The 15220-nt window shown below is 35.6% G+C and overlaps 1 protein-coding gene and 1 pseudogene across 1 annotated transcript; both read left to right on the plus strand.

Annotated features, from left to right (window-relative positions):
• Positions 1–343: 343 nt before the first annotated feature.
• On the plus strand, positions 344–3964 carry LOC102591312 (cytochrome P450 CYP72A219-like). The gene is made up of 5 exons (XM_006363694.2): positions 344–633; positions 1276–1493; positions 1998–2245; positions 2602–2986; positions 3452–3964. Exons 1-5 carry the CDS (start codon positions 351–353, stop codon positions 3875–3877), a joined length of 1560 nt encoding a protein of 519 aa, XP_006363756.1. The 5' UTR covers positions 344–350; the 3' UTR covers positions 3878–3964.
• Positions 3965–12564: 8600 nt separating this feature from the next.
• LOC102596512 (ATP-dependent helicase rhp16-like) overlaps positions 12565–15220 on the plus strand; it is a 17342-nt pseudogene continuing 14686 nt past the window's right edge.

A 15220-nucleotide genomic window follows, 5' to 3' on the forward strand; every position in this document is an offset into this window, starting at 1 on the left:
TAGTCAAATTGACTTTTGAAAAGCACAATATGACAAATAAAAATGGACAAAGAGAGTATTAAAACTTCAAACACAGTATATATAACACATTAATTTCCTAGAGCATCTAGATTTTTCTTAAGTATAAATATCAAAGATATTTACTCTACAAAATTTTAGAAAGACCTACTAAATATCTGAGATATTTTTTGTATCTCCAAAATTCTAGAAAGTTCTACTAAATATCTAAGATATTTTTTGTACCTCCAAAAAAATAACTTTAATTTTTCACAAGAGGGAGTATTTAAACTTCAAACACAGTATATATATAACACATTACATTCCTTATAGGGGGAAGGAAACATAAAGTAATGGAGATTGTTACTTACCATTTCTTAGCCTTATTTTTATTAGCAATTACCTTTGTAATATATGCATGGAGATTGTTGGACTGGGCATGGTTTAGGCCAAGGAAATTGGAGAAATGCCTTAGAAAACAAGGTCTCAAAGGGAACTCTTACAAATTGATTTATGGAGACATCAAAGAGCTGTCTAAAAGCATTGAAGATGCAAAGTCCAAACCATTGAATGCCTCTGATGATGACTTAACACCAAGAATTCTCCCTTATTTCGTTCAAACAATCAAGAAATACGGTAATTTTTTGTTTTCTTTTCATTGGTTTTCTCATGTATTTGTTTTAGGGTTTGATTAGTTTGAATTCACATATGGAGTAAAGTGTACTTCATTTCAAAGCTCAAACTCGAGATCTTTGATTAAGCTCTTGTTTGACCATTGATTTTGAAGTTGAAGCTTGAGAATTGAGTTTTTGAAGTTATGATTTTTTTAACTTAAAGTTGTTTTACTTGGGAATTTTTGAAGTTTTGTGAGTGAAAAGTGAAATTTTTCCACCAGTTTTATGGAACTTGGAGATTTCAAAGTTTGTTTCAAATCTATGGTCAAACAGATATTTCAAGATGCTTTTTCAGAAGTTTTGATCCAAAATCTATGACCAAACGCGAGGTAAGGATAGAGGGGTGCTTACCCGCCCACAACAACATGATCCAATGACTCAACTATAGATATCAAGTAGGAGTTCGGATAAACTAGTTACTTTTGCTTGGACCATATATTTATAATAGGAAATTTATTAAATATGCATACATATTTAGTTTCAAATCCAACAAGTATAATGAGAATCTAGCTATAAATTTCAAGTTCTAACTCCACATCTTTCTATACTTGTGAAAAGTAAGAAAAGTTGAGCTAAGAATTTTTGGCCTTGCAATATTGTACAGGTAAAAACTGTTTTATATGGGTTGGGCCAAAGCCTTTGGTAATCGTAGGGGACCCTGAGGTAATAAGGGATGTGTTTAACAAACATGCCCTCTATCAAAAGCCAAAATACCCTCCACAGACCAAGTTGCTGGCAAAAGGAATTCTAAGCTATGAAGATGATAAATGGGCAAAGCATAGGAGAATTCTCAATCCTGCTTTCCATATGGAGAAGATAAAGGTATTTTATCATTCCTCTCCCTCCCAAAAGCATAATATATTTTCACATAGGGGGGAAGCTAAGGGGACAAAAGGGGTTCATTTGAATCCACTTTGTTGAAATGTTAAATTTGTTTATTTTTACGTATGTATAGTAGATGTTGAATTCCCTTGGTTTCTTGGTGTGTTCAAGTATTAACAGTTTAAGTTTTTAAATAAGATAGTCACGCAATGCAACAAAAAACCTCATCTCCATAATCACAAATTCACGATATCATCCCCCCCCCCCCAGAAGCTCCCCTCCTTTTAGCTCCTTTAGTGACTCGAACCCACAATCCTAGGTTAGAGGTGAAGGGTGCTTACCGTTTGAGCAACTCTCCATGTATCACAAATTCATGATATTGACTCTGCTTTCATTCTGTTTTCTCTCTAGCTTGCAATTATGGCCTAAGTTTTTTTAGGAGATAATATTTCTACAAGATGCAGTTGGTTTAATTTGTATTAATGAGTGGTTTACAATGTGTAGGATATGCTTCACACAGTTCATTTGAGCTGCAGTGAAATGGTGAGTCAATGGGAGGAGGCTGTCTCAATGAAAGAATCGTCCACCGAACTCGATATATGGCCTTACCTTCAAAGATTGACTAGTGATGTTATTTCTCGCACAGCCTTTGGGAGCAACTATGAGGAAGGTCGAAAGATATTTGAGCTTCAAAAAGAACAAGCTAAGCATGTCATTGAAGTTTCTCGCACCTTATATATTCTGGGATGGAGGTAATACGACGTCGTTTTTTCATAGTTTAAGTTATGTATTACAGAGTTCATCACTAATCTGTTGCTAAATGGCCCCTAGCTAACATATTTTTTGGTAATGGTTTCTAATCCGTCCTTAAATAGGATCATCGACAAGTTTTTGTGGAAGTTGTACGCCGCTAATACCTATGTTTGATGTTTCTATAGTGCCTTCAATGACAAGTTAAAATACATTGATAGAGTAAAAACTATTTACGTGTGTATATAACTTAAACCCTTCTTCCCAGTATCTATATCCAAATATAACAGGAAAAGAAGTTTAAAATAGTGATTATTTGATGATGATATACATGTTTTTTTGTGTTAAACTAATGTAGGTTCTTGCCAACTAAGAGAAACAGAAGGATGAAGGAGATTGAGAGAGAAGTTCAAGCAACAATTAGGGGAATTATTGATAAAAGAGTGAAGGGAATGAAAGCAGGGGAGGCCAATACTGATGACCTATTAGGCATATTGTTGGAATCCAACTTTAAAGAAATCGAGCAACACGGTAACAAGAATTTTGGTATGACTATAAAAGATGTTATTGAGGAGTGTAAGTTGTTCTTTTTTGCTGGACAAGAGACAACCTCTGTATGGCTTGTATGGACTATGATTTTGTTAAGCAGACATCCAGACTGGCAAGTTCGCGCTAGAGAAGAGGTTTTGCAACTTTTTGGAGATGGCATGCCAGAATTTGATGGATTAAATCGCTTGAAAGTTGTAAGTTATTTTAGCTTGCTTACCTTCCTTTTAATTTACATATCTCCGCAACACATGGTGTTACTTTTATTTAGCGTCGGATTAAGGATTTAAACTTACGTTCTTTGCATTGAACTCATTGTTATACACTCTCCCTTTGTTCCATTTTGTGTGACGGTCTTTTCTTTTTAGTTTGTTCATAAAAGAATGACATATTTAATCTTTAAGTTTCCAATTACCCTTGATGGAACACTTTTATAGCCATAGAAATATCATGGAATGTTTATGATCTCAAGTTTTAAAAGTTTTTTTTTCTATTTAACTCCATGCCCAATCAAATAGTGAGTATGTGTTTGTTTGAATCGTTTGTGGAAAATATTAGATTCATTTGAACACGTTCGACATAGGCTCCATCAATCTTTGGTTCTATGTTCTTGATTTCCTTATTACTTTAATAATTCAATGCTGAACTCATTTTAACAATAGGTGACAATGATTTTGCACGAGTCATTAAGGCTATATCCACCAACTGCTGCACTAGGTCGAAGGATTACAACTAAAATGAAGCTAGGGAAACTAAATTTACCAGAAGGAGTGATGCTGTCTTTGCCAACAATTTTAGTGCATCATGACAAGGAAATATGGGGTGAAGATGCAACAAAGTTCAAGCCAGAGAAATTCAGTGAAGGAATTTCAAAGGCAACTAAGGGCCAAATGACGTTTTTCCCATTTGGCGCGGGACCTAGGATATGCATTGGACTGAACTTCGCAATGATAGAAGCGAAGATGGCTATGGCTATGATTCTGCAACGCTTTGCGTTTGAACTATCTCCTTCGTACACTCATGCTCCACAGTCTGTAATAACTATGCAACCCAAATATGGTGCTCCTCTAATGTTGCATAAATTGTAAGTTGAGAGTTACATGAAATGCCTTGCATTGAATTAATAACTATGTCAAACAAGCATAATTAAGTTGATATATATTGCAGCTTTGGTCTCTGCTTTTTCCCGTAAACAACGAGAACTCATCCTCGGTGTTTTTTTTTCTTCCAGTTTTATGTGCAATTTTTATTGTTTAAAAGTTATTTTTATGATTGGAATGTATGATCAGTCTTTCTAGTTGATTATAATTTTTTGTGTTTCCCAATTTTTACCGACGACTGTAATGATTTCATCCGGTGATTATCCGAGAGGAAGTTTGGGAACAAAAGAGCCAAATTGAGATTCTCTCATCGTTCAAATGAGGAAGGAATTTGTGTTTCCTATAGAGTATATTTTTTTCTGCCATAATATCTTTGACAGACTGTTATCTGGCAGTTTTTTTTTCACAGATATCTATATACCTCACATAAGAAATGAATGAATGCAATATACATTTTTCTCATTTCACAAATTAGTTCTCTCTCTCTCTCTCTCAATAATGGAGTTGGCTACTCCATTGATGCTCAACATTGAGCTAGATTGAAGTTTGACATGGTATCAGAGTCACACGGCTAATTCCGTGATTCCGTCACGCAATGTTCCACTGCCAGTTCACAATCAATTGCTCCTCTGATCGATTATCCCTGTTTCTTCCCCTTTTATCTCGATTTTTTTTTCTGCTATGGGCGATCAAACTGACGGTGTCGTCCCTCCGAGTAGGACTGGGAAATCGACCATTGATGCAACCAGTCCACTCTATGTACATCCTTCAGACAATCCCGGGGCAATGTTGGTACCAGCACCATTTGATGGAATTGGGTACAGATCCTGGAGAAGAGGTGTCCTGCGTTCTCTTTCTGTGAAGAATAAAGTAGGTTTCTTCACCGGTGACTGTGTGAAGCCAAATATGCCATCTCCTGAGCTACGACAATGGAAGAGATGTGACGATATGGTAACTTCCTTGATCCTCAACTCTCTTTCTAGGGAAATTGCAGATAGTGTTGAGTATGCTAGTAATTCAGTAGAACTCTGGAAAGAATTGGAGGAACGATATGATCAAACCAATGGTGCGAAATTATATCAAATACAAAAAGAAATCAATGACATGGCTCAAGGCAATCTCGACATCACTACTTACTACACTAGGCTGAAAAAGCTATGGGAAGAATTATGTACTTTGAATGCTAAAACTCATTGCACCTGTGTTTGCACTTGTGGTGCAAAGGATAACTTGCACAAAGCAGAACAAGAGAGAAGATTGATTCATTTCCTCATGGGACTTAATGAAGTGTACACTGTGGTGAGGGGGAGCATCCTCATGGTGAATCCACTGCCAAGTATGGTGCATGCTTTTTCTATATTGTTCCAGGAGGAAAACCAACAAGAGTTCAAGCCAACAAATTAGTTCATTATGGAGTCCACCTCTGTTATTGCAGGTTCATCTGGGGCTTCTTCTTCAAGACCAATTACTCCCCCAACATCTATCCTCCTATACCCAATTATTCACTTGGAAGCTCCTCTAGCAGCCACTCTGGGAGGAGACCTATGTGTGAATATTGTAAGAGGCAAGGGCACACAAAGGATAAGTGCTACAAATTGCATGGCTATCCTACTGGTCCACAATATAGCACCAACACTCAAAGCTATAATAATCAGAATTACCAGAACTACAATAGTGGTCAGGGGCATAATCAACACCAATCTTACCGGTTCAACAAAGGAAAGGGGAAAGTAGCGAATGTGCATGGATAGCCTGTTGATGATGTAACAGATAAGGGAAGGTCTAGCCATCCAGAGTGAGGATCAAAACGTTAGCCTAACCAAAGAGCCATATGGACAGATGATGCAATTGCTGAGATAATTTCAAAGCAGTGATGGCTCAGACAACACTCATGGAGCTGCAAACTTTGCAGGTACTGTGATCTGCAATTCTTCAATTGATTTTAGTAAACCATCTTGTAAATGTTTTGAATCAAAGGCTGACTTGTGGATCCTAGACTCAGGAGCTTCCAACCACATGACCTTTAACAAAAACTCAATGACCAACATCAAAACATTACCATATCCAATACTTATTAGTCTTCCCAATGGTTATAAGGATAAGGTACAAGAATTTGGTGATGTAACACTTACCCCTGAGATTACCATACATAAGGTGTTGTTTATCCCATCTTTCAAATACAATTTGATTTTTGTTCACTCCTTAACTGTTCAACTCAAGTCTATTGTCCTCAGGAGATTGGTAGTAGCAGATGTTAGAATAGAATATGTACACACAATCCTACACAGAATAGGAATAGTTTATAATCTCCTATTTGGTAAGGAATTGTATTGTAGTATCTATAAATAGGGTTCTCTATGTAATAATTAAAACAACAATTCAATAATATTCTTCTCCAATATTTCTCACATAGTATCAGAGCAATTGTGAGAGAAAAAATAGAAATAAAAAAAATCGCACACTTTTTTTCCGGTAACCTAGTGGCTGTCCGGGTAATTAATATTTTCCGTCATTGTTTTTCAAAAATTAACACCACCACTAGCTGAGGAACTTCCCGGCGAGCAAACCCCAATCATCCCCGCCAGAAACCAGTGCTACACACACCGTCACGCGCCTCCGGAAGAATTTCTCCTGCGAGTTGTCAGATCCACGCGCCGGCGCGTGAGACCTGTTCCGGTCAATTTTTCGACAATTTTTTTCCTATCTGGGTCGCCTCTTCATTCCGAGGCTAACCATATAATCTTTTCCTAATTCCGACCAATATTTGGCGATCAGATCTACTTTTCCGGCAACAACCTATTTCTTTTCCAGATTCCGACAGAAAAAAAAATCCAATTTTTTGGCTACTCATTACAGTTTATTATTATTATTATTTTATTTTTTTTGGCTACATATTCTAATTTCACAACATGTCTTTCGGGATTGATACTTTTGGCTCCAAGAATATAGGAATTGGAAGTTCAATCCCTATGATCTCTTCCTGCTATTACTTTGGCCAATGGGATACAAACAAAACCAAAAGGGGTTGGAAAAGCCACACCTCTATCTTTTGTCACTCTAGACTCTATTCTATATGTCCTTGGTTCTCCTTTTAATCTGGCATCTGTTAGTCGTTTCACACGTGCCCTACATTGTAGCATAACCTTTTTTGATGATTTTTTTCTCATGCAGGACCGCAGTACGGGACAGACGATTGGCACAGGACATGAATCACAAGGCCTTTACTATCTTACCTCTTCAACTTCCTTCACAGCATGCTCCGTTACAGATCATCTGGACCTCATTCACAAACGTTTGGACATCCGAGTCTATCCAAACTGCAACAGATGGTGCCTAGTTTATCTAGTTTATCCAAATTAGATTGAGTCGTGTCAACTTAGGAAACACACTCGTGCCACATTTTCACGTGGTACTGAGGGGCGTTCAGAGTCTATTTTTTCATTAGTTCATTCTGATATTTGGGGTCCTAGTAGAGTCAGTTCCACCTTAGGATTTCGTTATTTTGTTAGTTTCATTGATGATTATTTGAGATGTACTTGGGTTTTCTTAATGAAAGATCGTTTTGAGTTATTTTCTATATTCAAAGTTTCTTTGCTGAAATACAAAATCAGTTTGGTGTTGCTATTCGTACTTTTCGTAGTGATAATGCCTTAGAATACTTATCATCCAGTTTCAAGAGTTTATGTCTCACCAAGGAATTATTCACCAAACATCTTGTCCATACACTCCTCAACAAAATGGTGTAGCAGAAAGAAAGAATAGGCATCTCATTGAGACTGCTCGCACTCTCCTCATTGAATCTCATGTTCTGCTGCGTTTTTGGGGAGATGCAATCCTTTCATCTTGTTATTTAATTAATAGAATGCCCTCATCTTCTATTCGGAATCAGGTTCCACATTCCAAACTGTATCCTCAGTCACATCTCTATTCTATCCCTCCTCGTGTATTTGGGAGCACATGCTTTGTTCATAACTTAGCCCCAGGAAAAGATAAATTAACCCCTCGTGCTCTTAAATGTGTCTTTCTTGGTTACTCTCGAGTTCAAAAAGGGTATCGTTGCTATTCACATGATAGGAATAGTTTATAGTCTCCTATTTGGTAAGGAATTGTATTGTAGTGTCTATAAATAGGGTTCTCTAATGTAATAATTAAAACAACAATTCAATAATATTCTTCTCCAATATTTCTCACAGCAGAGATGGATTGTATTACCTGTGTTCAAAATGTTTGAAGAGCAGAAAATTCATCCCTAAGGCAGATTTCATTTCCTCTTGTAATTGTATTTCCAATTCCAGTTTCAATTCTAGCTCTAGTCTTTCTGATTCATCTTCTTTGCATTCAGTTGTTGATACTTAATCTTTGTTTCCATGTAATGCAAATGTTCCTCTCCAAGTTGCTCTTCCTTGTTCATCTAGTAAAAATGATGTAGACTTGTTGTGGCATAATAGGCTGGGACATGTTCCTTTTGTTAAAATGCAAAGCATATCTTCTATCCCTTCTCAGTTTTCTTCCAAGAAGCCTCTTATGTGTACCATATGTCCCATGGCCAGACAAAACAAACTCCCATTTCCCACAAAAACCACCGAAACTACCAAAATCTTTAAATTGCTTCACATTGATCTCTGGGGACCTTATCATACTTCAACATATAACAATTACAAATAATTCCTTACCATAGTGGATGAATTTAGCAGGTCCACTTAGACACACCTATTAAGCTGCAAAAGCAATACCTTGCAGGTTATAAAGACCTTCATCTCCTTGATTGAGACTCAATTTAAAACCACCTTTAGCTTGAGTTTTATAGTACAGAACTCCACCTTGAGTTTCAAAGTGAGGGGTCGGCTAATACATGCTTGATGCTCATTTTTACTTTTATTGAATGTAGAGGGAAGAAATTAGCAACATGGTTGAAAGGGATGGTTCTGCAGAAGGATTAGTTTTTAGCTAGTTCACATCGTTTTTGGATTTGATACAGTATTCTCTTAAAGTAAGATATAACAGTACTTTCTCCTTCCTACTTTCCCTTCTTCCTTTCAGACTAACAAAAAAGAAGCGTGTATTGTGTGTATTCAGCTGTCAGGCATCAATTGTGTTCAATTAGTATCCATGTCTATTGCCGTAAGAGATGCTGCAGTTAACAGATTCAATGAGGATTCAGATTGCAGGATATTGCTTATGTGCTTGAAATCTGGAGGTGTTGCCCTCAATCTTACAGTTGCTTCACATGTAAGGATCTATTTTCTTTCTCTGGGTACCTCCCTAAATTCTTAATTCTTGTGCATATCTAATGTTGCATTCCTATTATATTTCCTGTTATTTAGTTCATTTGATATACAATTATGACTTTTGTTTATCTGTTGAATAGCACATGCTTGGTGGCTCATCTCTTAATCCTTTCTAGGATTTCTTAATGGATCCTTGGTGAAATCCTGCGGTGGATCAGCAAGCCCAAGATAGAATCCATCGAATAGGGCAATATAAACCAGTCAAGTGTGTGTTGTGTTTCTTCTGCTTTGGATGCCATTGAATGGGAGCTTATTGTTGTTTTCGAATTTGCAGGATTGTGAAATTTGTGATAGAGAATACAATTGAAGAGAAAATCTTGGAGTTACAAGAGAAGAAGAAATTACTTTTTGAAGGGCATGTTTGTTTTTCTTATAGTCGTGTACATAGTTGCATATGTGTTCTGACAAAAATGAAGTATTTTGATGATTTTCCCTTGCAAGTTGTTATTGTCAATCTTTTTATTAGATTCCTTCTTTGCTCCCTTCCTCCGTTCTTTCTCTAGAAAATCATTTTCCCCTAGCTGTTCGTTTTTCCTCTGATTGCAGGACAATTGTTGGTTCTTCAGAGGCCTTAGGAAAGCTAACAAACGAGGACTTGACATCCCTGTTCTATTATCACTAATTGACATTTGCATTGTTCAGCTTCTAGCAAAATTCTGTACAAAGTGTTCTGACATTTGCTTTTAGGCTTTATGGAGTTTGATGTGTCCAAAGAGTGTTTCTGTTGTTTTTGGCTGTATGGACTTGACATGTGCTTTCTTTGGTTTCGTTTTAAAAGAGGATTAAACTGCTAAAGCTTATATACGACTACTTACTAGTTACTACAAATAGAAACTGCCAATAAACTGAAAGTTACTAACCAGAGACAAAAGTAACTAGCTATACAAGTCACGAATACAGAGATCATAAACAAAAGAAAGCAAGTGACAACAAAAAATGTGAAAACTAGTACTCTCGTAGTTACATTACAATCATCCAAAACATGAATTAGAAAGTTTTCCACACCACACTTAGACAGTGCACTGTCCCCAATGCACATCAAGTGAAGTACAAAACAGAGAGCACCAGCATATATTCCTATCTTCTCATCCTCAGGACCCTCTACGAGTTGATATCCAAAAAAGCCTGAGAAGCTGGGATATTCTTATCTCCCACATACTACTCAGGACTGGACCTCTTTGGTGGTCAGACGAATTTCTTACCTTTGGAGCAATTGGTCCAGACCGTCCGCCCCATTATTAATTACTTTAGCTTATTTACAAAATACTCATGATCAACTTAGGAGCTCGGATTCACATTCAGGCAATTCAAAGAACATCTAACCAGCAGAGAACTTTGTGCTTGTGTTCACAAGTGAAAGACTGTCTCACGGTGAGACTCTCACCCTTACAAAATTTAGTTCACATGCCATCATGCTAGATATAGGAATTTGGGGATGCCGGAGCTGGCTCATGAAGGATAGTTCATGAACAAGATCAGAGAAAATACTCCCTTCATCCTAATTTATGTGCCAACTTCTTGAAATTTGTGATGTAAAACAAATGTTATATATTTATGTGGTTATAGAGAAGGGCCTATGCTACACAAATATTTGAATTGGTACAAAACTACCTTTCCTCCACCTTTTTTCCCTAAAATACTCCCGGCGTCTACCTTTTGGCTCAAAAATACCCTCGATGTTAATCAATTGGCTCATGTTTGCCCTTATTTTTAATAGCCCCCTTAAAGTAAAATTATTAAATATTTATTTATTATGTTGCCTAATGTAAATGGTCCAAATTTAAACCCTTCTCAAATAAATAATAAAAATCATATTTTAAAAAAAAAAAAATTTAATAAAAACACATATAATTCATATTTTGACTCGATACACTTGAAAATAAGATTGAAAAAAAATATTAATTTAATGATATTTTCCCATTGGCATATTTTAAATCAACCCCAAATTTATTATAACTCAACTCATAAATGGGGATCCAAATAGAAAAAAATGGAAGAGATAAGAAGTGAAGGGGTGGGGAGGAGTGTAGAGAGTAGATGCCTAACTTTTTTTTTATATATTTTTAATTTACTATGAAATTCAAAATCAAATCAATCATATATTAAGTAATTTCAAATTATTTTAATGGAAAAAGGCTTAAAATGCCCTTAAACTATGAGATTTTGTACAATATTGTGCTCCATCCACCTTATGAGTATGATTGTTAGATATAAGAGTATTTTTGAGCCAAAAGATTGGTGTCAGGGTTATTTGGGGGTCCAAATTGAGAGACATTTTAGGCCCTTTTCCGATTAATTATTAAGGTAAAAGGAAAATTTTAAAATAAATTGTTTCTAATTTTAAAAAGTTAACATTTTTTTTTAAGAAACATTTTTGTCAAAAGAGATATCAACTACTCGAATCATATATTAAGAAACCGAGAGAAACTTGATCTTTTTTATTGCTCGCAGAAAACAACAATTTCAAATAGTATTTGAAAAGCACTAGTTTAGCCCGTTTGGCCATGCTATATGGTATTATGATATGGAATCATGAGATGAAATTGAAATTTTGTTTGGACATGCGATATGTAATTTTTGTGTTGTATATTTTCTCATAAATATAAAAATCTCATAAGTTGTAAAACTATTAAAATAGCCCCAATTGTTTATTCAATCTTATCAAATAAACAAAAAATTATAAAATCGCATAATAAATTATTACAAAGCTATTTGTTCTCCATTTAAGTAATTGTTTCATCTAACTTTAATTTAATAAAAAAAAATTGAACATAAATTGTAGTGTACTAGTCTTTAATATAATCCTCCCACATAGTACGGACAATTTCCTCACGTTAAACTTGCATTTCTCGATCATGTGACTGAGAAGACGAACCAACATTGTTACTTTGAGTCATTTGTTGGTCAATATCGTCCGCAGCTATATTTTCATGCTCATAGACCATAAATATTTCATCACTTTAATAATCGGTTGGTGTGAGTTAAAGTGACTATGTGTCGGTGAGAATAATAAATTTTAAAAAGTAATGATGTGATTATAAATTTTATTTACATATGAAATAAATGGTTAATAGATATAAATGTGAGGTTGTTTTAACAAAATATGATCAACTTTTATATTAAAATATCTCAAATCATGATATGGAATTCTCATATAATTCCATATCATGGTTTTTGGAGAATATGAAATCACATCTCATGATATGAAATCATGAGATGAAATCAGCGTAAAATCACATGTTCAAATGTTGATTCCATTTTACGATACCATATTGCATGGCCAAACGCCTGCTAAGTAAAATAACATCAACTAATTAGGACTACTAAAGTTAAGTTAACCGGAAACTTAAAAGACTTTTCTTCCCATAAAACTCTTGAGTCTTTTGAGTCGTTACTTCGCCTCCAGAAAGTACGAAGAGGATATTTTCCCTTCTCCTTCTTCCAAAGCTCTTGAATTTCTTGTATGAAATTGGATGATTTTGAAATGCCCAAAAATGAATGATGTGTAAATTTGAATACCCTATTCCTTTAATTTTCTCGTATTGCTGTCAAATTCCTTATCTGAAATTCCATTACGTATTGAGAAGGATAGAAATGAGGAAATATGAAGGTAAAGGGATACGAAAGAAAAGGAGATACTGGAAGATGATAGAGAATACGACTACTACAACACATTGTACCATAGAAGCAGAGCACAGTTCGGTATGTATGCTATCTCTCTCTGATATTTCGTTTTCAAGCTCCAGTCAGGGTTCCGCTGCTCCCTTCTCTGTCACTAGGGCTATTTGCTTAGATTTGAATAGGTATGCTAAATCTGTCAACTACCTGTTACACAAGGGTAAACAACACCAGTTCATAATGTCTAGAGAAGAAACCTCAAAAGCTTTTGTTTGAATATCTTTTTCTAATTTACCGCCATAGTTATGTACAAACAGTCTCGTTACTATCCATTGCGTTGGCACCGGGTAAGCCAATTAATATTGATAAAGAAACCCAAGAGAAGTCAAGACCAAACACAACTAGGGTTGAAGTCGAACTGGATTTATTGGCTAAGCTGCCACAACGAATGAAACTTCAACTTTCAACTTTTGTAAGCACCAAGGCCATAATAAAAGTGAATGTCGATTGCTATTGATAAAGAATTCAACAAAAAATCAAGAAGAAGCATCGAAAATTGGAACTTCTTTAGATGCCAGGGACATATTAGATGCAAAGCGAGCTGGTAATGAAATTATACTAGTTGGTAAATTTTGAGCAGCATTCTAATTTTGAATATTGTTGCTTCTACATGTATTATGGATGTGCAAAACGAGCTTACAGGAGATGCAATTTGTGTATCAAAATCTAGGAATCAACAGGTGATCGCCAAAGGGATCAGTTGGCTACTATTGCTACTAAAATGGGTGAAAATGTAGGTGAAGAGCATGCTTGGTTGACTGCTGCTGGTGTAATTGATCAAGCTTTAGTTGCGGCACGGTTTATCAAAAATTCTGGGCAACAAGTACATCAATTTAACAATGTGACTGAAAGGAAATTGGTACAGAATTCAAATTGGATTTTGGTGACAAAGAAAAAGCCTCCAGGTGTTAGAATTGGTTCACCAATTCATAACACAATGCAACAAATTGTAGGAGGTTCCGTGTCTCTAAACTTTTGATGCTCTTTCGGATAATATTGTGTAGTGAGATCAATCCAACAACTTCTAAAATGGTTATCGCTAATCAAGAAGTAATTAATACATTAAAGGAAAATCAGTTTGCTACTATGATTAATTCCATTCCAGAAAACAATCTACCACTTGTCAATTTAAATGCCTTGGTACAGGAGATTCCTCGCCAATCATTGGAATATTAACATAGATATTTGAGGCAGCAGCTAATGTCTACAAGGAATGACCAAAATGTTGAGAAAGGTAAGATCTCAATTTCTCAGACTAACTCTAAAATTGAAATGGTTATTTCTAATAAGGAACACCAAGGAGCGACAAGTGCTTTGAGGTGGGCATATATAGTAGGTGAAGAGGAAGAGCGGGTCACTTCTCCTATGCACATCAAATTAAACCCGGCAGCTCCTACTTTTGTTCCTAGAAGTGCCAAACCAGTAATGCCTGTGAAGTTTTGCCATCAACTGATGTTGCTGCAATTTTAAGTGATCAGTTGGTGATTTCCGATGTTGAAAAGTTTACTTTTTTAACACCTATTAACACAAAAAAACAACTACAAGTTGGTGGTGGTAGCCATTTGTCTCCAAATAGATTTGATAACCTTCAAGATGAGGACATCTTTGAGGAAGGTGAAGAAGAGGATGTGTTGGATCATTATTTTGCAAATGTAGCTAGGAATGCAGATATTTCTTCTAGGTAACAACTGCTTTGCTAGTCTTTGTTTTGGTCTTGAAAAAATAACTCTCTGATCTGATGTTGGAATGTTGGAAGTTGATACTGTTTGTTCATTAGTTCTTTTTTTTTTGACAAGTTTAAAGTTTTATTTAAGCAGTACCAAGATGGTACAGAAAGGAGCAAAATACAGAGAATAAAGCACAGCCTACTACACTCTCCTTCCTAACAAGGTCTAAGAAGTCCATATACTGATTCAGATTCACTAGTAGGCCACTTTTACACCAAAGTACAAATTAGTTTTTTCTTTGCCACCCATCATGTTATTCTTTCGCTTTTTACTTGTAAAACTCTAAAACTAAGTAATATAATCTTGGGTTATAAGCATGAAACGTATTCCATTTGCAGATACTGTGTCGTGGTTGTTCTTCAAGCATGTTCTCAAATGCTGTATTTACAAATCCACAAGGGAAAGAAATATAACAAAAGGGTCCCAACTTCCAGACAAAAAAAGTAAAATCTTGGCGTTCATGCCTACATGCTGAATATTTACATCCTTGCACAACTTTGCTTTCACAGATAGTGATCTTCAAAGTTAGAGAAGTACATGTCACATGTGAAAGCAGTACGCAAATGTGCTTCTTAAGTCAACTTTCTTTCATCAAACAAAAAAGTTTTTTTTTTTTTTTTGGAGAAAGGAAAAAAATG

The sequence above is a fragment of the Solanum tuberosum genome, unplaced genomic scaffold (genome assembly GCF_000226075.1).
Source record: "Solanum tuberosum cultivar DM 1-3 516 R44 unplaced genomic scaffold, SolTub_3.0 scf00458, whole genome shotgun sequence".
Lineage (NCBI taxonomy): Eukaryota > Viridiplantae > Streptophyta > Magnoliopsida > Solanales > Solanaceae > Solanum > Solanum tuberosum.

Coding starts and splice junctions, on each gene's coding strand:
- LOC102591312 (XM_006363694.2), top strand. CDS start 351: ATGGAGATTGTTACTTACCATTTCTTAGCCTTATTTTTATTAGCAATT. Junction 1,494..1,997: donor TCCATATGGAGAAGATAAAG/GTATTTTATCAT, acceptor TACAATGTGTAG/GATATGCTTCACACAGTTCA. Junction 2,987..3,451: donor GATTAAATCGCTTGAAAGTT/GTAAGTTATTTT, acceptor TTTTAACAATAG/GTGACAATGATTTTGCACGA.